The sequence below is a fragment of the Primulina huaijiensis genome, chromosome 16 (assembly GCF_012295235.1).
Source record: "Primulina huaijiensis isolate GDHJ02 chromosome 16, ASM1229523v2, whole genome shotgun sequence".
Classification (NCBI taxonomy): Eukaryota; Viridiplantae; Streptophyta; class Magnoliopsida; order Lamiales; family Gesneriaceae; genus Primulina; species Primulina huaijiensis.
In genome coordinates, this window is record NC_133321.1 from 2,608,370 (window position 1) to 2,634,360 (window position 25,991).

Genomic DNA, 25,991 nt, shown 5'->3' on the forward strand with positions numbered 1-25,991 from the left:
CGAGTAGACTCATTTCACGAATGTAAATCCGTTAAACTATAATTTATTGATGTCGGTTTCAATCATTCAACAATCATAAATTACTTTTGGGTATTTCTTCCAAAAATTTATTCTCTCTGTATGATCTGTATAAATAAGTATTGCTTATATGTTTGAATTAATAAATTTTCCGATGAATTTTCATTTGCTTCCAATGAAAAAAAAACCAACAATTATCCCATTTTCTCATTAACTAACTTGCTAGCCAGATTATCAAAATGGGTTTATACTTTGGATTCTAGACTGCCCCGACTATACANATAATAAATTAGAATTATATATGCATAAATATATATTTAATATTTTTTAAGAATGGCAATTATAAAATCAATAAAGTACCACAAGGCACCGTTGGATATTAAAGACGAGGTTTAAGTTATATAGACATTTTACCTTCTAGGGTACATGTGCCTTGAGTTAATTGAAATCATGGATTTTAAATATATTATAGTTGTTTGGATATATTTAATTAACGTTGTTTTTCGATTGATGAATTTGATTTGAAAAGAGATATTTGATTTGTGGATGGATTTCAAATGTCATTTGTCTCGAATATACCAAAATTACTATTAAAATTGCATAATTTGACGTGGAGTATTTTTAAGTTTACTTCGATTTTTTTTTGTCTATCCAAGTAGTTAAGAAATTTGAAATCTATCATTCTAGGTAGACATATTCTTTTCCAGATGCTTGGGTATCCAGCTGTCAGTATACTTATGCAGGATTTCAATGCTCAATATATTGCAAGAAGAGGACGGGCTCACCATCAACAAGATAAAATTACACAGTAGAGCATGCATCATTACAAAGTTGATATTTTTAATGCAGTGATGGACTTTCAATTGCAAGAACTGATAGCAAAATTCAGTGACAACATAGTGGAGTTGATTGTTCTTAGCTCGATGTTAGATCCAAGGGATACGCATAATTCATTCAGAATGGATTATATTTGCAAATTTGTACAAAAGTTTTACCCGGAAGACTTTGCAGAACATGAGATGCTACAATCAAGAATCTAATTTGAGCATTCTGATCATGTTCGACAACTTCCTGGTTTTATAACATTGGAAACTTTTTCTGATATATGTCAATGGTTGGTGAAAACTAGAAACTCATAATTAGTTTATCTTCTTGTGTTTAGAGTCATAACATTTATTCGCTCACTTCCAGTTTCTACGGCTCCACACAAAGCGTTCGTTTTTTGCTATGAATATTGTCAAAACTATGTGTCATGTCCTGAGCCCGGAGTTAGTCGACACCGGCATTGTTTAACAACCACACAATTGAAAACAACAAACCATGTATATCAAAGTCTAGCCAACTAGTTTATAAATCATAATCGACATTGTCTATACAACGTAAAGATTTCCAAATTATAAATAAACTTGCGGAAGCGTCTTACAACTTGAACTAAATAAAACTTAAAAAGAAACATAATTAAAATAGATATCTTGATCCCTCTTATTATCAGCCCCAAAACTGGTCTTGTTCATGCTCCTTGATTTCTTCTTCTGACTTATTTGAAAAAGGTAGAATAAGAGGTGAGTGATATGGTCGTCACTCAATGAGTGAGGGTCGTTCGAGCACATACATAACAAATACATATGATCTTCGAAGCAGCATATCATGCATAGCATGTTTTGTATAACATATATAATTAGCATAAACGTAAGCATAACTTGCCATAGACACTGAGATTCCTCTACTTTCCATGTTTTATTGATATCAGTCCACAATTTTTACTCCTTTAAGGGAGTGAGACCAGATAACGGTTACAATTTCACCGTGTAAGGGCCATAAAATTATCATCTGTTGGGATTCACACCCATTTCCGGTTGAATTCTCATATTGCCAAAACATAGGGTATCGTATCACAAGAATGAGAAGAAGAATAATTTTCAACCGAAACTTTCAAAAACAAACTAACTCATAAACAAAATTTATAGTTTTAAAACAAGCACACTTACCTTAGTATTGCTTGAATAATCCGAAACCACAAAAGAATCACGCAAACAACACTTCGAGAACGTAGCAGCACTTAGGCAAAAAAATCAGTCGTCTTTCAGAATTCTTTACAACTTATTGCACTGGTAGATCGGACTTAAACTAGGACAGTACGTTCAAAAGTAAGGCAAATAAATGGTGAATTGTGAAATCCAATGATGAAACATTCTCAAAGTTCAAAGAATAGTTGTCTCTTATGAAAACCAATTAGACAAGAGGCTCAAATACCTAAGGACTAACAACGGTCTTGAATATTTCTCTAAAAAATTCGATGTATTCTGCAGACATAAGGGTATCATAAGGTACAAGACTACTCCTGGAACTCCTCAACAAAATGGATTGGTAGAACTCATGAATCGAACCTTACTTCAAAGGGTAAGATCCATGATATTGAATGCATGATTATCAAAAAGTTTATGGGGAGAGACAATATCTACTACATGTTATTTGATTAACAATAGTCCATCAAGTTTCTTGAATCTTAAAACTCCCATCGAATACTAGAATGGAAATTCGGCAGACTACTCAAACTTGAAGGTGTTTGGGTGCTTGATATATGCTCATTTTAAGCAAGATAAGTTGGAAGCAAGAGCCCATAGGTGTATCTTTTTGGTTATCCTTCAGGAGTTAAAATGTAAGGTCTGTAATTTAGAACAAAATGGCCCCAAATGTTTCAATACAAGAGATGTTACATTTGATGAAGTTAAGATGGGATACTCAGTGACCAATGGTAGCAATACTACAACATTAAATCCTACATCTAGTTCCCAAGTTGAGGTGGAGAATCCTGGTGCACTCAAAGAAGGCTAACTCAAGGTCAAAATGAAACAACTTAAAGTGAATCAGATTATTAACAAGAATCTCAACCTGAGAATGATGTCAATCAATACATGCTAGTAAGTAATAGGAAAATAAGAGAGATCATACCACCTCAAAGGTATGGTCAAGCTAGTATGATATCCTTTGCACTCACTATAGCAGAGGAAGTGGAGACTTCTGAACCAACAACTTTTTAAGGAAGCCATGAGATGCAAAGATAGAGACAAATGGTTAGAAGCAATGAATGAGGAAATGGTCTCATTGAATGAGAATAACATATAGGACATTGTTGATAAACCAAAAAGGCATAGAGTTGTAAGCTGCGGATGGATTTTCAAAGTGAAGAAAGGTGGTCCAAATCATTCTAATGTGAGATATAAGGCAAGCCTGGCGGCTAAAGGGTATACACAACTAGAGAGAATTGATTTTAATGAAATCTACTGACCAGTTGTTAAACATGTTTCCATTAGACTCATGTTAACCCTTGTCACAGAATTGGATCTAGAATTGGAACAACTTGATGTAAAAATTGTCTTTCTCCATGGTGAACTTGAGGAAACCATGGATCAACCTGAAGGTTACTCAATGACAAACAACAGAAAAAAGGTGTGTTTGTTGAAGAAATCCCTATATGGTATCAAGCGAAGTCCATGGCAATGGTACAAGAGGTTCGATGAGTTTATGACACATATACAATTCAATATGAATAATTTTGCAGTTGCATATACATGAAGAATGAAGGTGTCCGATCAAGGACTTTCTTGTTCATATATGTTGATGACATGTTAATAGCAAGTAAAAACAAGAGTGATCTTACTCTTAAAGGGCTGCTGAGTTTTGAATTTGACATGAAGGAATTTGGGAAAGCCAAGAAAATTCTTGGAATGGAAATAAACAAAGACAGATAAAGTTGAACTCTCTTCCTCAGTCAAAGCTCATACATTATAAGGTACTCCAACGGTTTAGAATACAAGAATCTATGGAAGTTAATACTCCAATTGGGCAGCATTTAAAATTTTCAAATGACCAGTCACCTACACATAATGTAGATAGGGATCTTGTGAAAAATGTCCCTTATGCTAGTTGGTTGGGAAGCTTGATGTATGAGATGATCTGTAGAAGGCCAGATCTATCATATGCCATGAGTGTAGTGTCAACGTTCATGGAAAATCCGGGAAGTGCGCATTGGGAAGCTTTGAAATAGATTATGAAATACTTGAAAGGGGTACCAGACTTAGTACTGTTCTTTAGGAAACAAGATGAATCGTCTCATCCATTAGTTGGCTTTGTTGATTCAGACTATGCTGAGAATCTTGACACTAGAAAGTCTATCACTAGATTCATCTTCACCTTGTGTGGTACTGCCATAAGTTGGATAGCTTCTCTCAAGTTTGTGGTTGCTTTGTCTACAACAGAAGCAAAGTATATAACACTAAACACTAGTTGAAAAGTGAAGGAAGCAATGTGGCTAATAGGAATTCAGACATAACTTGGGGTTAAACTAGATGTTGAATTTGTGCATAGTAATAATCAAAGTGCAATCCATCTTACAAAAAATTAGGTATATCATGAAAGGTGTGATACATCTTGTCCCAAATCTTAAAAATTAAATAATTAAAATGAGTTTATAATAAGCTACGTTGGACATCTATAGCAACTTGAGTTAATCATTTTCGTAAAATCATTCCCGTCATGTATCACTTTACCTTCGGTCACGGGCATGGAACAACGAGAAATAAGTGCTATACGGGGCAAAGTAATACGTGCATGAGAGCCACCTCTTGAACCAGCGGGGCAAAGTGCTACATGATGGGAGCCACCTCTTGAACCTGTAGGAGCCTCCTCTATATTCTCGGCGCTGGTGGATCGGATGGTCAGGCCGCGATGAGGACGTCGCGTTCTGAATGAGAGGTGATTGTGATATCGCTTGTCCCACATCTTAAAAATTAAAGATATAAAATGAGTTTATAATAGGCTACAATGAACTTCTATAGCAATTTAAGTTAATCATTTTTCGTAAAACGAGGACGAATACGAAGTAGTTGCTATAGGGCCCATAGTGAAGTCACGCAGGTACGGGGCGTGACAAAAGGTGTAAACATATTGATATCAAATTACACTTTTTGTGGGAGTACATATTATGGTGGGGAAGATCTCGACTCATGAAAATCTAACAGATATGATGACAAAGACACTACCACAAGCCAAGTTCAACCATGGTTAATGTAGTGGGGAAGAACTAGTATGAAAGGGGATGGAGGACAGCCAGTTCTTTTAGAGACAAGTGGAGATTGTTGAGAAAGGTGTATGAAAAGTCTGCTATTCGTTTTACTTAAAAAGTACTAGAAATTTTTTATTTTTTTTAACTTACATTTTATCGGCCGAAACATACCAGGTACACAAAAACATTTTGACACCATTTTAAAATAAAACCAACCAACTAATATTTGAAAAATCAAAGGAATAGTTCAAATCGTAAAATCGTCAAACGTTTTACCAAACCTATAAAGCAATAATTTGATAAGTATAGCCTGAAACGTTTGCTACTCGTTTTCTTAAAACGTGCTAGAAATTTTTTTTCTCCTTAATATCCATAATTCAAAATATACATATATATACTTTAAAATACATTGACACCATTTTTAAAATATAACATCCACTAGTATTTAAAATCCAAAAGAGAATAGTTTAAAGCATCAAATCATCCAACATTTTATCAAACCTAAAAATATTATTTGAAAAGTATAGCTCATACTATAAACTATCAAAACTCTCTCATAACATAAATAAAAGTCATAAAATATCTTTAACGTAACTTGAAATCATAAATCATAACTAGTGCGGAAAACTAGCGTCGGTCCTCGGGTTATGTGCACCTTCAGTCCAGCAAAGTCAACCATCAAGACCTCCATCATCATATTCGTAATCAATATCACCTGCATCAATCACACCTAGTGAGTCTAAAGACTCAACACACTATAATCTTGATAACAAGTAACACATATACAGATCACATGCGACAGTGAAAAATACTTGTACTTAAAATAACATTTTCATGATGCATAAACTTTAAATAAAATTTTTTTATAATGATGCATAAACTTTAAACATAAACATTTGCATAAACTTTTCATACACATTTTCGTAAACATTTTCATATTATCATAAACATATTCATATGAACATGCAAAACTTTAACCTAATCCTTTTCCTTTTTATCGTTTCATATCATATATCCTTTCCTCATAAGCATATACATTTTTTCCTTTTTATTGAATTCAGATCGTTAATTGTGATTTTTCTCATCCTCAAAAAGTCGATGGATCCATTTACATAAACCACAGTACTGGGCGGCAGGGACATTAGCGACACTCTCTCGTCAACTGAGCCTTGGCCTATCCTCATTGAATGGAAATACGATCGTCGGGCTCCCTCTGGGCCTTCTCCCATAAATGGGCTCCCTTTGGGACCTTTTACCTCACGACATCTTCAATAGTCACAATTACTTCACCTCCTCTAATGTTTCACAATTTCATCATTTTATAAAATCATACATTTAATATCATTTTATTTTAAGAATAAGCATGCAACATATCTTTAACGTTATCGTTTTATCATAAAAATCCATAATCGTTTAAAATAACTTTTTAACATATTAAAAATACATAAACATTTAAAATAACATTTTAACATCAAAACATTCAAAATAACATTTTGACATATTAAAGCATAAACATTTAAAATAAACATTTTGACATAAAAATCCCTAAACATATAAAATTCCATAAACATTTAAAATAAACATTTTGACATAAAAATCCCTAATCATATAAAATTTCATAAACATTTAAAATAATCATTTTAATATATAAAATTCCATAAACATTTAAAATAATCATTTTAATATATAAAATTCCATAAACATTTAAAATAAACATTTTGACATATTAAATCATAAACATTTAAAATCAACATCCTAAAAATTCATAAACATTTGAAATAATCATATTAGCATGTAAAATAACATTCAGGACACTACAATGACGTTTACCAATTTTCAGGTGTAAAATTATCGTTTTACCCTTAGAAGTAAAATTTCACGTTGTTGACATTTTCTTAATTCCATTGACTATAACATGTCCCAAATAATTATTTAAGCTTACATGAATTTTCTCATTTTTTTATTTGGCTTAAATCGAGAACTTCTATATTATTCTTTAAATACAACATATTACTGCGTTTTAATCCCGAATTAAACCAAAACTTAATAAAAAATTCCCAAATTTAAAACTTAGATTTTTACTAATTATTTGAGCTTAAATATAATTTTTCATAATTTAATTAAGCTTAAATCTAGGTGTTTCCATTAATTCTTTAATAAACGTTTCGTGCGGCAATTAAATCTCGGATAAATCCAAAACTCATTATTTTGATCCCAAATTTTAAACATAGCATTTTTATTATCTATTCTACTCTTGTGAGCCATGAACCACACCCGTGGACCCGTGGTTCCAATTTTAGTCTTTTAATTTTCGTTTTTGACACCTAGACGAACACACCGAGCCATCTCCCAAAATAATCGAGCCATGCTTGAGCCACCTAGAGCCAAACCCGATCCAACCCATCTAGGAACCCCCTTGACCAAGCCCAAGCCCCTGAACCTAGCCCTGGCTCGCTCAAACTCACCTGGAACTGAGACCATGTACTGCATGTGTGTGCGCGTGAGTTTCCCTTGAGCAATAGGACTCCCACCTAGTCTAGGACCCTTCCATATGTTAACCCCTTGACCCCTCATGACACTAACCTTCCCTGGACCACGCCAAGACCCAAACCAGACCAGCCCAAGCCCCTATACGCGAGCAGCAACCTATCTGAACAAGAAAGCAGCCTCTCGCATATCTTGCTGTCAAGAGCTTCTCCCTCACGTTTTCTATGTTTGGCTCGAGCCACGTCAAGCCACCCTGCACCAATTCATGACCAGCTCCTCTAGGGACCCTTCTGCACCCTTAGAACCCATAAGACTCGACCCTAGCTCCTAAAACTGAAGCCACAACATAGCTGCAGAAACACAGCCGAGAAACCCACTTTTACAAGGACTCTTGTTTCTGTTGCTAGGCTCCAAACCACCAAGCCAACCCTTGAACCAGCCCATAAAGCACCTTCTTAGGACCCTAATGACTCGACCTAGCCCAGCCCAAAGCCCCCAGGCCGAGCCAAATCTCCCTGCACAAGCTGCACACACCAGCGCTACTCCCTTGCTGCTCTCGGGTCTAGGACTCCTCCCCACCCCCTGGTCTCGAGTCATAGCGTAGCTAGGACTCTTTCCTTGACCCCTCACATGACTCTAGCCTAGCCCTAGTTCAACCGAACACAAGCCAAGCAACCAGGTCCCCAAAATCGTGCCTTACATACTCCTTGACAGAATTATGGTTCCAGCTTCATTTTTCCTGATTGCAACATTTTTGGTTGTGTTCTAAGACTCTATATTTCATGTAAAACCATCCTTGATAATGTCCTAATCATGACAGCCCCTTCTAACACATAAAAACATATTTTTAGAGCCAAAAAGCAAAAATTGAGAACACATATATACATGGTTACGAAAATAAAAGGTTGTATGAATTGTTTTCATGCAAAATCATAAACAATTACATAATATGGTGTGATGATGAGTAAAAGGAGAATATGGCGTACTTTTGCGTTTTTAACACACGATTATTCGTTGACGATTGCGAAAAACTGCGACGACAACCTTGGCTTGATTTTCTTTGAAGGCTTCGATTTTTCTCTTGAATATTTAGGTGTGTGTGTGTCGTGTAAAAATTGAGGGGAGAGTTTGATTGGAGTTGGGAAAGTGGGCGTGGGGTTATGATTTGGTTTGGGGTTTAATTTACATATTATATACTTAATTAATCTACTAACAAGGCTTAGGCCCATTAACAAACTTAATTAGGTCTATTTAGCCCATTAGTGTTTAATTAAAATATTTTGTTTAGAAAAGTTTGTGAATTTATTAGTCCGGTTGCCAATACGTTCATATTTTTGTTGAAAATCGATAAATTTACGTCCCGACGTATAAAATCACCTCAAAACCCCTTATTTTCAAAAATAATAAAAAGCATCAATCATATTTTAAATAATTAAAAACAATTATTTAGTAACAACGTTTTCTATTTTTCAGCCATCGGTCTCCGTTCCTCGATCGCAACTCGAATAACCTTTAAAAATATATTTTAATACAACCATGTAGAAAAATATATTTTAAACATGTAAATATGCACCACATAATTAATTTATACAATTAAAACAATTAATTGAAATACACAAGGAATTTAATAACTTGCGTGCATGTGGTTCGCGTGGACCTTTAAATTTTCGGACGTTACATAACCCATACTAAAACCTCTCAAAAACCACTCAAAGCATAAATAAAAGTCGTAAAATCTTTAAACATAAATCATAAACTTAAAATCATAAGTGCGGAAAATAGAAGCGCTAGTCCTCGGGTCATGTGCACCTTCAGTCCAGTCAGGTCAATCATCAAGACCTCCATTAACATTATTATCATAATCACCTACATCAATCACACCTAGTGAGTCTAAAGACTCAACACACCATAATCTTGATAACAACATAATACGTATACAGATCACATACAACAGTGAAAAATACTTGTACTTAAAAGAACTTTGTCATAATAATGCATAAACTTTAAACATCAACTTTTTCATATCAACATATTCATATTCATATTCATCATAAACATATTCATATTCATATTCGTGTTCGTTGAATTCAGATCGTGATTATGACTCGTATTCGTATTCGTATTGGGCGATGGATCCATCTACATATGACCACTGTACTGGACGACGGGGACATCGGCGACACTCTCACCCGTCAACTGAGCATTGGCCAACGTATTAACATATTATCGTATTCGTATCAATGGAAATATGATCATCAGGCTCCCACTGTGACCTTCACCCACACGATATCTCTAACATATCATCGTATTTAGTCACAATCCCTTCACATCCTTTAACATTTAGTATTTTCATCACTTAATAAAAACATGCATATAATATCTTTTTTTTCTTTTAAATCAAGCATGCAACATATTTTTTTTAAATGTCCATATAAACATTTAAAAATCATAATTTAACATATAAAAATTCATAAACATCCATAATCATTGAAAATAATCATATTAGCATATAAAACAACATTCGGAGAACTGCTATGACGTTTACTAATTTTCGGGTGTAAAATTATCGTTTTACCCCTAGACGTAAAATTGACTTTTTCTCGATTTCATTGACTCTAACATGGACCAAATAATTAATTAAGCATAAATTAAATTCTTTACAATTTTATTTAGTTTAAATCCTAGACTTTTTAATTAATATTTAATTATTCGGGGTGTTTTAATCCCGAATAATTTCAAACTTTAATATAAAATTTTTAAATTAAAAACTTAGACTTTTTATATTATTTTAGCCCTCATGAACCATGACTCAACCCCCGTGAGCCGTGCTTGTATTTATTTTTCAACTTGAAAACCCTAGGACCTTCGAACCCTTCCCTCGAGACAACTTGTTATTTCCTCGAGCCAAGCTCGAGCCGACCTCGAGCCAAGCCCCCTATGGACCCTTAGAACCCTTAGGAACCAACCCAAGCCCCAAAATCGAACCACACAAGTTGATGCATGAAGTGGCCGAGACTCCCTTTGTGCGTGGACTCCAAGTTTGTGCGCTTAGGACTCTAGCCATCGACCCAGCCCTTGAACCAGCCTCTTGTGCACCCAACTAGGACCCTATGAAGTCACCCTAGCCCAGACCTGAGCCCCCTGGCCGAGCCCCTTACTCCCTGGAAGTCTGCACAACCCTAGCTATCCCTGCACCAAGCTGAGACCAAGCCAGCCACCAAGTCCCCAAAAACCGAGCCCTACACACCCCATGACAGAATATGGTTCCAGCTTGATCGTTTCTTGACATGCAACATTTTTGGTGTGTTCTTAGGACTCTTAAACCCGTGTAAAACAATGCTTGATCATGTCTTGATCATGGCAGCCCTTTGAACAACATAAAAACATGATTTTGGAACCACAATTCAAGAGTTTAATACACGTGTAAGCATAGTTACGAAAATATCAAGTTGTGTGCTTTGTTTTCTTTCAAAACATGTTCAAATAAATATTATGGTGTGTGATGGGTATAAGACTAATTATTTGTTGGGTTAATAAATCAATTGGGTTTAGCACTGTTGAGGTCCAAAATATTGATTATACTTGCAGAAGCCCAAGCCCATTAGACGCCCTTAAAAATCTATAAATAGAGGAGGTTCCGGACAATTGAAGGTATGCTCTCATTTTTATAAAAGTTATTTAGTTCTGAGTTTTCTTGGAACTGCTTACTGACTTGATCGTCGGAGTGTCTACGTCGGGAACCCTCCCGACGCCCACTTAACGAGTGTTCGTGACGCAGGTGATGCCCCGCAAGTTAACTGTGTCTTATCTACGTGGACCCGTTTACCAGCCAGGTGAGCTCATTTACGGGCCAAGTGGACCAGTTTTCTAACCAGTCAGATCTCGCGTCCGCAGTCTACGCGACCCATTTATTTTAGCTGCATCAGCTTGGCGCCTTCTGTGGGAACACATAGTCACTTCGTCACTCGAGGATGCACACTCGTTCGCACACCTCTCGCAACGTTAGGGGTGAGGGACACCCACCTATTATTCCTTCGCAGTCAGAGATGCTCATCACCCAAGAAGCGCTGAAAGCCATGATGGAAGAGACAGCCACTCGCGCAGCAGCTGAAGCAGTAGCCCAGATACTCGCACATCATCCACGTACTGATACTGGTGAAACAACTCCCAAAGACCGTTCGACTTCCCATGACCCCAACAAGACGACAAGGGGCAATGGTGAAACGTGCAAGGAAGATGAATCAGATGGCCGTACACATCGCCTTCCTCCACGGAGAGAAAGTATCTCGCTCCACACCTACGCACGAGGGTCTCACACTTTGAATGAACAAGACAGCCGATTGGCCGTTTTACCTGCTCGGCACAGCCCTTTTACCACTGCCATCTTAGCCGAGTCGGTACCAGTGGGAGTGAAAATACCCAACTTGCCAGAGTACGAGGGAATGGGCGACCCACAAGATCACCTCGACAAATTCTATGCAAAGGCAGATTTATACGATATTAGTGAGGCCGCATACTGCAAAATCTTCCGAACTACGCTATCCGGTCGTGCGCTTGCTTGGTTCAACAAGCTCCCTCCACGAACCATAGATAGCTTGGAGCAACTAACTCACCGTTTTCTCCATCAGTTCTCTATCAACAAGAAATACCCAAAAACAGCGGCTTATTTATTTACTATAATTCAGAAGGAAGGAGAATGCCTGAGAGAATATGTACAACGGTTCACGCAAGCTGTGCATGAAGTTCCCCATGTTAACCATGACCTGTTAGCCGGAATAATGCAGCAGAACCTCCGCCATCGAAAATTCAAGGAATCTATAGCTGGAAAGCCCCCAAACACTGTGGAGGAATTGTTAGAAAGAGCCGAAAAACATATACGCATTGAAGAGGCTATCGAACCACGGTACTTAGGAAAAAGAAGAAGGGAAGAAGAGAGACCGGAAGGGACAAAGAGGGAGGAAAAACGAACGGCCCAAAGTCCGAGACTCCAGTACACTCCTTTAAAGGCACGCTTGTCAGACATACTGGTAGTAGCAGAGCAACAAGGTTTACTGCAACCCACGCGCCCGATGAAAGAAAATCCTAAGCGTCAGAGATCTGACAAATACTGTCGGTTCCACAAAGATAAAGGTAATTCTACTGAGGATTGTTTCAGCCTTCGAGCCGAGATAGAAAAGTTGATAAAACGAGGATATTTAGGTGACTATGTGGATAGATTCCGCAGTCAGCAGAGATGCAACAAGCGTCCTGATGACAACCGTCCAAGCGAGCAGCAGAGAGAATGGGTCGAGAAGGGCAAAAAACCCGAGCAGAGAGAAGAGAACATGCCCACTGGAGGCATAATCTCTGTTATAACAGGGGGGCCCGCCTGTGGTGATTCAAACAATGCAAGGAAAAATCTCGCGCGTGCAGCCAGACGTGATCAAAATTTTTCATGTTTAACCGTAACTCAGTCAGTTAACGAGATATCGACGAAAGATGAAGAAGTGTTTTTTGGAGAAGAGGACTTGGAAGCCTCTCGGGGGGAACACAATGACGCCTTAATAATTTCCGCCACGATTTCAAACTTTTGGGTAAAGAAAATATTGGTGGACTCAGGAAGCTCTGCAGATATCATTTTTCATGAGGCATTCCAAAAGTTGGGTCTGAGTAATGCGCAATTAATGCGAGTGAATACTCCTCTCGTCGGTTTTTCCGGAGAAATAGTTGAAGCAGTAGGTGAAATCGCTCTACCCATATCCTTGGGATCGTACCCGCGGCGGAGCACTAAAATGGTGAAATTCTTAGTGGTGAAAGCCCCCTCGGCTTACAACGTGATCCTTGGCCGTCCAAGCCTCAATCTGTTTCGCGCCATTGCATCCACATACCACATGAAACTAAAATTCCCGACTCTAGAAGGGCCAGGAGAGGCGGTCGGAGATAGCAGACTCGCAAGAGAATGTCATGCGTCGATTTTGCTAAATGCGGGGGAGACTCGAAGAAGACAGGGACCCGACATAGATTCCCTGAAGGGAAAGAAACAAAAACTTGAACAACTTTCAAATGAAAATAGAATACATCTCGTGGATGGAGAATCAAATGACAGAGAAAGGATGACCGCTACAGAAGCTCTCAAACATATCGAAGTAGTGCCCGGTGATCCAAGAAAAACCCTCAAGATTGGGTCAGATCTGCCGACAGAAGTGGAGAACACTTTGACAATTTTTCTGCGGCGCAATGTCGATGCATTTGCCTGGGGTGACGAGCCGTTACCAGGGATACCTCCAGAATACGCACTTCATCATCTTAATGTGGATCCACGAATGAAACCGATTAAGCAGAAAAAGAGATCTTTTGGCCCAGACAAAAACAAACATATAGCTGATGAAGTGGGAAAGCTCATAAAGGCCAAATACATCAGGCCTGTTTCGTACCCAGAATGGTTAGCAAATGTTGTGTTGGTCCCAAAGACCGGAGGGAAATGTCGTCTTTGCATAGATTTCACTGACTTAAACAAGGCATGCCCTAAAGATCTATTCCCTTTGCCTCGAATCGATTTGTTGGTCGACTCGACCGCGGGATGCGAATTGCTCAGTTTTCTGGATGCCCACCAAGGGTACAATCAGATAGGATTAGCCCCAGATGATCAAGAAAAGGCTAGTTTCATCACTGATCGAGGGATCTATTGCTATAAGGTAATGCCATTTGGACTCAAGAACGCGGGAGCAACATATCAGCGATTGGTTAACAAGATGTTTGAAAACTTGATTGGGAAGAATATGGAGGTGTACATAGACGACATGCTTGTAAAAAGTATCCGAGCGATCAAGCATGTGGAGGACCTTGAAGAATGCTTTGAAATATTACGAAAATATCGCATGAAGCTAAATCCAGAAAAATGTTCTTTTGGTGTACGAGGTGGAAAGTTCCTTGGATTCATGGTTTCACAGAGAGGAATAGAGGCAAACCCCGAAAAGATAAAGGCAATCTTAAGCATGACTCCCCCGCGGAGTGTGAAGGGAGTACAAGAATTAACTGGAAGGATGACTGCTTTGAACCGTTTCATCTCTAGATCTGCAGACAAAGGCTTGCCATTCTTCAAAGTTCTAAGGCAAGGAAAGGGGTTCAAGTGGACTGAAGAATGTCAGCAAGCATTCGAAGACTTAAAGAAGTATTTGTCCACACCGCCACTCCTAGCAAAACCTCGATTTGGGGATGTGTTGATGCTTTATTTGGCAGTCTCACCTGAAGCGGTTAGCGCTGTGCTCGTGGTAAATGAAGAAAGAGAGCATAAACTTGTGTATTATATAAGTCGGACCTTACATGGAGCCGAACTTCGATATACCAACATTGAGAAATTAGCGCTCGCCTTAGTAATTGCCGGAAGAAAATTACGCCCATATTTGCTATGTCACCAAGTGGTGGTGCTCACCAATCACCCTCTGAAGCAAGTGCTATCTAGTCCAGAGGCATCGGGTCGAATGGTTAAGTGGGCCGTTGAACTGAGCGAATTCGGACTTGAGTTTAAACCTCGCCCAGCTATTAAAGCACAAGTTCTCGCAGATTTTCTTGTTGAAATGACCACCAATGAGGCAGAAGGCTCTGTCCCGACTTGGGTGGTCCATGTCGATGGATCCTCCACTTCGCAGGGAAGTGGAGCCGGGGTATTGCTAGAAAGCCCTCAAGGTGATAAATTGATGTATTCCATTAAATTTCAATTCTCCGCATCAAATCATGAGGCCGAATATGAAGCACTCATAGCATGAATTAAGTTGGCCCTGTCGGCAGAAGCAAGAAGTCTGGTGGTGCACAGTGATTCCCAACTAGTCGTTAACCAACTCAATGGAACTTACGAAGCCAAAGAGGAAAAAATGAACCAATATGTGACCCGAGTTAACGAATTACTCGCTCTACTGGAGAGCTACGAGATAAAACAAGTGCCCAGGGCAAAAAATGAAGTGGCAGACCGTCTGGCCAAGATAGCCAGTTCCTAGACTAACATAGTCAACAGAACGATAACTTTCCTGACAATCAATAAGGAGGAGGCAAAGAAGGCCGGCTGCAACATCTTTTGCTTAGAAAGAGAAGAACCAAGCTGGAAAGAAGAGATTGTTAACTATTTAATGCGTGAAGATCTCCCTCGAGATCCCGTCGCTGCACGTAAGCTAAGGATAAGAGCTGCACGATTCACAATTATAGATGGAGAGCTTTATAAAAGAGGTTACTCTCAGCCCTTCTTGAAGTGTCTCACTCCGAGCAAGGCAGACTACGTTCTTCGTGAGATCCACGAAGGAATTTGTGGAAACCACTTGGGAGGGAAAGCATTGGCTGCCAAAACCCTACGACAAGGTTACTTTTGGCCAACCATGAGAAAAGATGCCATGGAATTGGTTAAGCGGTGTCGATCTTGCCAAGAGCACGCCAATCTCCATCACCAACCCGTGACGTTGTTACAACCACTTGGAAGCCCCCTACCCTTTGCCCAGTGGGGAATAGACCTGGTAGGACCTTTCCCCCCAGCTACGGGGCAGAGAAAATATCTCATAGTTGCCGTAGATTATTTCACGAAGTGGGTCGAGGCAGAGCCATTGGCGAAAATTTCGGAGAAATACGTCATAGGTTTTCTGTGGAAAAACATAGTGTGCAGGTTTGGGATTCCCCGAGCACTAATCTCGGACAACGGCACACAGTTCTCTGGATCAAAACTAAAGGGGTGGTGTCAGGGTCTCTCTATCAAACAACTATTTACGTCGGTCGGCAACCCACAAGCCAATGGGCAAACAAAGGTAACTAACCGAACTATCTTGCAGCATCTGAAAACCCGTCTCGGCAACGCTAAAGGAAACTGGGTGGAAGAATTGCCGAGCGCATTGTGGGCGTACCGAACTACACCACGCACATCGACAGGGGAATCACCTTTCAATCTAGCTTACGGTGTTGAAGCTGTAGCTCCCGCTGAGATTGGAGAAACTTCATTGAGGGTGAAACAGTACAAGCAGCTTGAAAACGATCAGGCCCTTCGGGCCTCCTTGGATTTGATTGACGAATTGCGAGAGGAAACATCCGTCCGGGCAGAAAGGTACAGGGCACGCATGGCTAAGGTTTACAATGACCGAGTAAATCCAAGATCCTTCCAAGTAGGAGACCTTGTGATGAGAAAAGCTGATGTCTTGCGCCCAGTCGGAAAACTTGACCCAAAGTGGGAGGGCCCCTATAAAGTGGTAGAGATAATCAAGATGGGAACTTATCGTCTCCAACACCAAAATGGGAAAGTACTACCTCGGCCGTGGAATGTAGCAAATCTGAAGAAGTTTTATGCGTAGAGGGACACAGTTGAAAAAGAAAACAATAGTTTATGTTTGGTTGTTTCTTGTGTCCTTGTATCTCCGTCATTACAGTATTCAATAAGATTATCAGTTATTCTCCAATGTTAGCAAGGAATTTTTTCATGTGAAATACTCCGAATACGTATGCTTATATCGTAACCTACCCATGTAGTCGTCGAAGGCTCCCAAAAAAAAAAAAAGGGTTTGGCCAACCTCGTGGGATTGCTAACATGACGGCTCTGGAGAAGGTAAACGATGAAACAAGTCCCGGGATACTTCACCACCCTTAATGGGGGTTTAGGACTTCCCCTTGAGACAAAATCTTGGGAGGTTGATCCCCTCCCAAGTACACATGAAAACAAGCATTACGTCATCATATACAAATCTACCGCATATCGCACTGTATAAAGCAAATTTATAAATGAAGTCATCAAATACGAAAGTTGAGCAACCTCAGTGCTCAAATGAAGCGACTATCCAATCCGTGCGAAAACACAGTAAACAACATTGCGATAAGTAACAAATGAAAATAAACAAATCTAAGGAGTAATAATAAATGCAACTTAATGCTATGCTTCCCCCTCAGTAGGGACAAGATCCAAAGCTTCAATCATCTCAGCATTGTCTGAAGGGAGATCGACCATGGAGCCTCCACCCACCTCCGAGACACTGGGCTCAATCATCATCACTATCTCTTCAGGCACAAGTTTCTTCCTCAGTTGGTTTCGACAATCTAGCACTACCTCATCATGTATGATCATGGCACGATCTAGTACCTCCTCTCGAAATGCGGAGGATGCTTTGAAATTCTGAACGCCTTTCTCCTCAGTACTTTTCAAAAGATTATTGCCCGCCTCAGAGTCAAGAAATTGACGACCAATCTTCACCTCAGCAGAATACTTCTCTTCAAGGATTGTAAATTCTTTTATCTTGTCCGCAAGCTTTCCCTGCACTTGCATCAGCTCCACGTTGGCCTTTTCTTTTTCTTGAGTAAGATGAAGCTTTTCTTCTTTCTGCCGAGTAACCTCTTCTCGCAGCTTATCTTGATAATTGCGCAGTTTTTCCTCCCGAACTCGCACAGCACTGGCTAACGACAAACTCTACGAAGACAAAACCAAACGATAAAAAAAAAAAGCAGACATAACCTACAAGATGATAACTTAATAAATGCAATACCTGACACGAATTCCATGCAAGGGAATGAGCAAACGAATCCGTAGACAGCGAAACCAGACGGACCATGTCATAATCTCCCACAATGCTTCGTCCTTTCTTCCATCCTATCTCCGGATCATCCAAATCCCAGAAAGAGTCAGCCTTCTCGTTATGGTTCACCCCGTCAACATATATATGCTTAACACGCGGAGTCTTGGAAGTTTTTCCTTGGTCATCCGCGCGGGTCCTCTTAGGATTTTTCTGTGCTTCCTCATCCATTTTCTTTTCCACCCCTTCATGTCCTCGTTTTTTCGCCTCTCCTCCTCCCCCACTCAAGGGCATAATCTCCAAAGATTTGTTTGATGACAAAGAGTTACTTTTATTTTGCGAGTTAGAGCCCGACCCACGGACATGCTCAGAGCGTGCTGGTGGGAGTCCCCTACACATAGTGTCACGAAAATCATGAGCAGCACGATCCGCAGGTGCTCTACCATTCCCAGCAAGCGGGGATTGCCTCCCCAAAGTGGTCTTGCGAGCCCGGATCGTGGCCAAGTCAAATCTATCACCTGCAAATAAACAGTCGCCGACAAAGTCATATAAATAAGAGATAAACAACAATTTATAATGCAAAATTGAAAAAGAGCATAAACGAATTACAAACACAGAGCACAAAAAATACCAGCAGTAATTAAATTCCTAGGTTTACAAAGTTCTTCAAAAAGACCTAAGTCACGACATTGAAGTTGAAGTGCATGGTGAGTCCCTCTCATCGCAATCACTCGAAGTCCAGAACTCCAGACCACGGGTATACCCCACCCGCAATCCTTAACATAGAAAAAATGAGACTTCCAAGAACTTCTAGGAGATGGAATTCGGGATAAAAATTTACATTTGGCCCGAGGTTGGAAGTAAACGTGCGAATCCGGTTTGCTTCTACGCACCGAGAAAAGTGAGTGGAACAATTCTACGGACAAAGGCATGTGAATTTCCTGCATCTTATGACAAAAGGCCGAATAAACTATAACGGCATTTGGACTCAATTGACTAAAGCTCATGCCGAGGCTTTTTACCAACTCCACTAATAGAGGTTGCGGAGGAAACAGAAGTCCACCAGTAAAGTATTCAAGGAAAAGGGTGAAGTAACCCCGCGGCGGGTTATGACATTCATCTCTAGGTCTCGGAACCTTAATGTCACACTCGGGTGGTATTCCAAGCACTTCGCGCAAACTCCCGACATCTTCGCCAGACAGAACATCCTTATCGTGACCGCCTAAAGGTTCGCTCCATATAGGATCATCGCCCGCCAAGGAATTTTCTAATGACGTGGATCCCCTGGGTAATCCACGAGAGGCTACCGATAGAGTCTTGGAGTCACTAAAAAAACCAGACCCAACCGAGAAGTCGGCGGCATCAGATTTTGAAGAGTCACTATCAGAATCATAACTCTCGCTTGAGCTACTTATTAAAGTTTGGCTGTTCCGGCGGATGGCCATTAACAAGGAATACTCCTTCCCTCGAGGAACACAACCTGCACATATTTTTCATTTTTAACAAAAATAATACCTACAAGCAATACCCAATCAAGCAAATCCAAAATTATATCGAAATTTTTTTTTTAAAGTCATCAAGGAGACATGTTGGATGGTGATGTTCCTTGGAACCAATACAGTCATGATACCACCAGTAGTTTCAAGACCAACGGAGAGAGGAGCGACGTCCAGAATCAAAAGACCATGCACCTTCTTGTTACTGTCCATAAATTTTCTGAATAAATCCATGTTGTGTTCTGCGAATCAGTCACGTTTAATGGTGAAGTAGATGCCAATACCCTCATGGAGTGAGTCAATCTCAATAGTAGTTTGGGCAGTAGACGAGAGGATTCTCTTTCCTCTCCCGCAAGCAGTCCCCAATCTCCTCAACGCTCTAGGGTCATCACTGATGACTTTCTTGTTCTTCCCCTTAAACGCATGAACAAAGCGATTCACCATTCTGTTGTCAAAGCCTTCACTTCCAAGGTGAGCATAACTAGCAATAGCAGTAGCTATAGGCTCCTTGATAATATGAAATTTTGCCATGGTTCACACCCATCCACGTTTAAATACACTGCGTGCAGAGGCCACCGAAGTTTCCACCACCGTGCTCTAGAGAAGCCGTCTCATGCTGTACCACGCTTGGTTTCCGCCACCACCCCCCGCTCTCTAATAGCGCTGAGAGGCCGGATTATTCGCCTTCGTTTTCGCCCTCACCGATCTCTTCCTCATACTCTTCTTCGGCGCCGCACGTGCTGTTCACCCACAGCTCCGCCCCGACCATCACTTCGGATAGCAGTATCGCTCAAAGCTCAAACAACAACAAAAAAACACAAAAAAGGAGGAGCCTTCGAATTTGTTCCAACCATGAGCAAAGACATATAGCTATCAATACTACAATAAATACAATAATAAAAAATAGCAGACACAATAATAACGAAACAGAAAGGACAGTGCATGTGAGAGTCATAAAACAATCCAAAAAGTAATGGAATAAGGGAAAAGATAATGCATACTCATTCTTTCAATTACGTTGACTCAGTCTTTTGGTTTTTGTTTTGTCTTCTCTTGTTTTATTACATACCTACTCCTATTTATGAGTGCACGGATGAGTTTTGTTTTCATATCAATTCAAAGGAAAGATAATCATTCCAAATATATATATATATATATATATACACACACGTATGTATTATTTTTAAATATTGTGCAATATTAATTTGCAAGACAAAGAAAACGTAGGATAAAAAAAAAAATAGACCATAAATGAAGAAATCAAGGGACACTATTTACGGTTGAATCAATTACGCAGTTAATGTTTTCAACTAGTATCCTATGTAAATATGGTACGTAATAATAATACCAATATTTGAAAGAGAGATAAATACAATGTAAGACAAAAGTCATGCAATATATTTCTCAAAGATCTCCAAATCAAAGACACTTTTGTACCTAAATCTTTATATTTGATTGTGTAATTTCTTTATTAATTTTATACTCTCCACCACCTCCACTTACCTGCAACTGCTCGAGAGTGGGGGGCCTATGATGGGTATAAGACTAATTATTTGTTGGGTTAATAAATCAATTGGGTTTAGCACTGTTGAGGTCCAAAATATTGATTATACTTGCAGAAGCCCAAGCCCATTAGACGCCCTTAAAAATCTATAAATAGAGGAGGTTCCGGACAATTGAAGGTATGCTCTCATTTTTATAAAAGTTCTTTAGTTCTGAGTTTTCTTGGAACTGCTTACTGACTTGATCGTCGGAGTGTCTACGTCGGGAACCCTCCCGACGCCCACTTAACGAGTGTTCGTGACGCAGGTGATGCCCCGCAAGTTAACTGTGTCTTATCTACATGGACCCGTTTACCAGCCAGGTGAGCTCATTTACGGGCCAAGTGGACCAGTTTTCTAACCAGTCAGATCTCGCGTCCGCAGTCTATGCGACCCATTTATTTTAGCTGCATCAGTGTGATAGATGTTGAAGAAAATAAATATGCTTTCCGTTTTAAACGCACGAAATTCGTTGACGATGCGAGGAACGATGGCGTGAAGAACCCTTGAAACTTTTGAATTTTTCTTGTTGAATATGATGTTTGTGCCGTGAGTTATAAGGGGAGAGTGTTTTGATATTGTAGGGGTGGTGGGCGTGAGGTTGGGTAGGGTATGGGGTAGGATTTGTATATTAAATAGTTAATAAAATTCTAATTAAGCACTAATTGTTAGTTTAGGTCTATTAACAATGTTAATTAGGCTCACTTAGCTCATTAGTGTTTAATTAAAATATTTTGTTTAGAAAAGTTTGTGAATTTATTAGCCGGGTTGCAAATGCGTTCGTATTTTTGTTGAAAAACCAATATCAATAAAATTTACGTCACATCGTATAAAATCACCTAAAAACCCTTTATTTTCAAAAATAAGAAAAAACATCAATCATATTTTAAATAATTAAAAACAATTATTTAATAAAAAAATTTTCAATTTTTCAGCCATCGGTCTCCGTTCCTCGATCGCAACTCGAATAACCCTTAAAAATACATTTTAATGCATGTAAGTAGAAAAACTATTAAAACACCATATAAACATATCACATAATCAAATTAGCAATTAAAATAAATTAATTAACCATTTTTCATATTCCTTAGATTTGCATGCGGTTGGATTACGTCGTCTTAATTTTGGACCTTACTGTGTCTCTTAAAGAAGCTTCCAAGAATTTAGCGGATGAAGAAATTCCAAGAAGCTAGTGGCAAGTTGCAACCGTTATAGCCACTGACTTGATAAGCTTTGCTGAATGAAAAGAATGAAAAGACTGTTTAAGACTTGTTTACCGGATCAAAATGTATGTACATAAATATGCAAAAGTTGAACAGAAGAATTCATTACTTAAATTCACTTTGAATACACAAAAAATTGTGCGAGAGAAGAGAGCTGTGAAGAAGAGAAAGACAAGGAAAACTTGGTCAATAGATTTTTTCTTATTTTCTTTTGTAGGCTCTCTGTTATACAGTGCTTGTATCTGCAAATTTGTTGTGATTATTCAATAAAGGATTTGGGTTGTTATCCCGTGGATGTAGGTCGTTCATGACCAAATCACGTAATTCGCTCGTGTCTCCATTTTCTATCTTGATTGATTGAATGCCCTGAGTTCAAGTTTATGCAATGCATGGTATAAACCTCCATGATCATATGTACAAAGTCCTAGACATTTGCTTCATAAATTCAAACACCATATGCAAACGTCCTGTTGGTTTATAATTGGAAGTCTTGGATGTTATTCTGGTACATCTTTTGATAACATATTCCAATCACATTCCCAACAGTTTATTCAATTCCAATGTTACAATCATTTGTGTTAAAAAAAGTTGAATAGGACAAAGTCTAATCTAGAGATGTCAATAGGGCGGGTATAGCTAAACCCAAGACCCGCCCCATGAAGAAAACTTTGACCCATTACCCGTCCTACCCCGGTTAAATATTCTTCGGACCCACCCCACCCCACCCCAAATACGAAATGGGGTCGGGTAGACCCGCGAGACCCGTTAGACCCGAATTTTTTTTAAATGAAAACTGTAATCTTCTTATCACATGACTGAATTATGAAACAAACAAGTATCTAAATAAAACATAATAGAAAACTAATTCATGTCTTCGACCACACTTAATAATAGCAAACAAAGTATTTTCACGACGAATTACATTAAAAAAAAAGTTACTAGCTCACCAAAAAAAGTCTTGTCATCCCCAAAAATAACTCATCAGAACTTAAACAGATTAATGTAAAATCAGCGAGTACGCAATATTTTAGACACATTCTTCATGATCATCTTCCTCTTCATCAAGAATGGTAGGACAAGTTAGTAAATTACTTGAAAAATTACCTACAAAATTAAATAGAGAAAATACATTGAAAAAATAAAATTGTAATTTAAAACCATAAAAAAATGTAATTTAAAGAGAGAAAGTATAATAACAAAATTAAAATGAAAGTACAATAACAAAATAAAACTGTGATTTATTTACCTTCCACCTCACCCCACAACCATCTTTGCGAGCATATCAATTTATATCCACATATATGGGGAGGGTATGAGGCGGGTATTATAGGACCCATGACCGGTCCCATACCCAGATGGGTCTGAAAAATAAGACCCGAGACCCGTCCCATGACCCATTTAGTATGCCCAAACCCGCCCCAGATGGGGTGGGTCCATTGTGGGTCTGGGTAAAACCCGGACCCATTGACATCCCTAGTCTAATCCAGCTAAAAGAGACATAAGCACCTCAAAATTCCTTTATATATATATATATTCACGTACTCTCAGGAGCCTCAACAATAAAATTCTCAATATGTGTACCCTAACACACGCTAATCAAACGTTGACGGTAAATATATATACGCAAATCACATTATATCTCTGCAATCTTGGCCAATCGAATAGAATAATATTGTGGATAAGACGACTTGGAATTCCATGCACTCTCGCTACGTCTATAAATACTCGGGTATTGTATAGATAAATTTAAGTAATTTTTCAGAGTTCGTCCATGCATGATAGTATTTCTATTTTTTCAATATCTGACTTAAGCGTATAATGAAATTTTTTGGGCAAAATCCTTACTCCGTTTCACATTTCTCAAACGTTCTACTACCCGAAAATCACCGGAGACAATATTACTGTTGCCGGAAATCGCTACTCTTATCGCCATTACAAAATTCACTAACCCCCATAAGTAGATTATTCTGTTTATTATTGAAATAACAAAAAATAATGTATGAGTAGACAAGCTAACTCACTGGACGTTGATCCTCTTCCATCATCATTGACAAATTGGCCGCAAGTGCACTATATTAATTCACTAGTTTTCCATGCTCTATATATATATATAATCCATGTCTCGATAATTTTTATGGAAGCTATAAATTTAAAATACTTTAAATATTTCATATTTAAATACAATTGTAAGAATTGTTTTTCAAAATCTCAGAAATCCCTCTTTTTTTTTGCTTCTAGATTTTGGTATTTTTAATAATTTTTATTTTTAAAATAATTCACTCTAATATACTCTTGCATCATTGAAATTCCTATCTGCATCAGTTTTGGTATAAAAATCAATAATTGGATAGCCACTGTTTCCATTTTCACACTTACAAGGAATTTTTAAGTTTCATAAGAAAATATCTGTCTTAAAAATATCGATTAAGTGTTTAGTACAATAAATATCACACATTGATATTGACTTTCACCAACCCACAATTCACTTAAACTAAGCCTAACTTGAATAGACACACCAAATTTCCACGAGGTTTTACAAGAAAAAGGCTTCAAAAGAAGCATGAATATGTGCCTGAATCTTTTATAGGTTTTAATAAGTATATCTTCTGAAACTTAAGGAAATCATTTGTAACATAGGATTGAACGCTTGCCATTTTACCAAAAAATATTGTTGACGATAGAGGTTCAACTCAAATCTTTTAAACAGTACAGAAACTTAAACACCACGTTTTGATCGCTCTACTCAGGAAGGAAAATTATTGCACTCAACAATCTCATTCTCAATAATTACACTACTTGCAATCAATGAGAATCGAACCCGTGATATCGACTCTGATACTAATTGTAGGACCGAGCGCTTGTCACTTTATCAAAAGTTATAGTTGGTTGTAATGGTGCAACTCAAATTTTTTAAACAGTAGCTCAGCTCAAGCACTATGTTTTGATTATATAATCTAACAAAGATAATTATTTTATCATAAGAGACAAAAACTAAAACACGAGATAAACATTATAAACTTTATTACAAATAAAAAACAATGATTTGCAATCTATTTCCCATTATTATTACTTACATGCAATGTTTTTTTTTTTTTAAAATGATATATATTTATGAAAATTTAGTCTTTAATTTTTCGTTCTTTATAGTTTTAAGTTTGTCTTATAGACAAAAAGTTTTGGCCATACCATTATTTAAGTTAAAAATAAATTTCTAATACAAAAAATTAATTAAACAAATTAAAAATTAGATTAAGCAACTTTAGATTATGCGTCCAGCGAGCCAATTTGTAGCTTAGACTTTATCGAATTTTATGTAAAGAAATATTTATTTTAATATTATTTTATCATTTTATACAATTATGATATTTACTTTATCTATATATCCATGAAAGCTGAATAGATAAAGTCATTGATTATATTATAATACCATGAAGTCTATCTTGCAACGTGGATCATGAAATTCATTAAGACGTGAATTATATATTTTAAATTCGATCCTAGTTGATTAAGTCGCATAAAATACAGAAAAATGTCATTCGTGCTCGAAACTATCATTTTTTATGTTAACATCAAGTTTCATTGGTATCGGTATGAAAATGTCCAATTATACAAATGAGTCATCACATGATGCTTGCACTGAACATTCACTCGGA

At 38.2% G+C, this 25,991-nt stretch overlaps 2 protein-coding genes across 4 annotated transcripts; one reads left to right on the forward strand and one right to left on the reverse strand.

The window, feature by feature from the left end:
• The first annotated feature begins 11,202 nt into the window (after positions 1 to 11,202).
• On the forward strand, positions 11,203 to 15,322 carry LOC140960870 (uncharacterized). The gene has a single exon (XM_073419181.1). It carries the CDS (start codon positions 11,542 to 11,544, stop codon positions 15,313 to 15,315), a length of 3,774 nt encoding a protein of 1,257 aa, XP_073275282.1. The 5' UTR covers positions 11,203 to 11,541; the 3' UTR covers positions 15,316 to 15,322.
• A 1,955-nt stretch (positions 15,323 to 17,277) lies between these two features.
• Positions 17,278 to 20,487, reverse strand: LOC140961174 (uncharacterized). Of its 3 annotated transcripts, XM_073419500.1 has the most exons (4): positions 19,770 to 20,487; positions 18,710 to 19,558; positions 18,052 to 18,596; positions 17,278 to 17,975 (listed from the first exon to the last, which is right to left on the reverse strand). In XM_073419500.1, exons 2-4 carry the CDS (start codon positions 19,521 to 19,523, stop codon positions 17,445 to 17,447), a joined length of 1,890 nt encoding a protein of 629 aa, XP_073275601.1. In that variant the 5' UTR covers positions 19,524 to 19,558; positions 19,770 to 20,487; the 3' UTR covers positions 17,278 to 17,444. The 3 variants fall into 3 exon arrangements, with proteins under 3 accessions (XP_073275601.1, XP_073275602.1, XP_073275600.1); XM_073419501.1 differs by having other exon boundaries at positions 18,920 to 20,487; XM_073419499.1 differs by having other exon boundaries at positions 18,710 to 20,487.
• Positions 20,488 to 25,991: the final 5,504 nt, after the last annotated feature.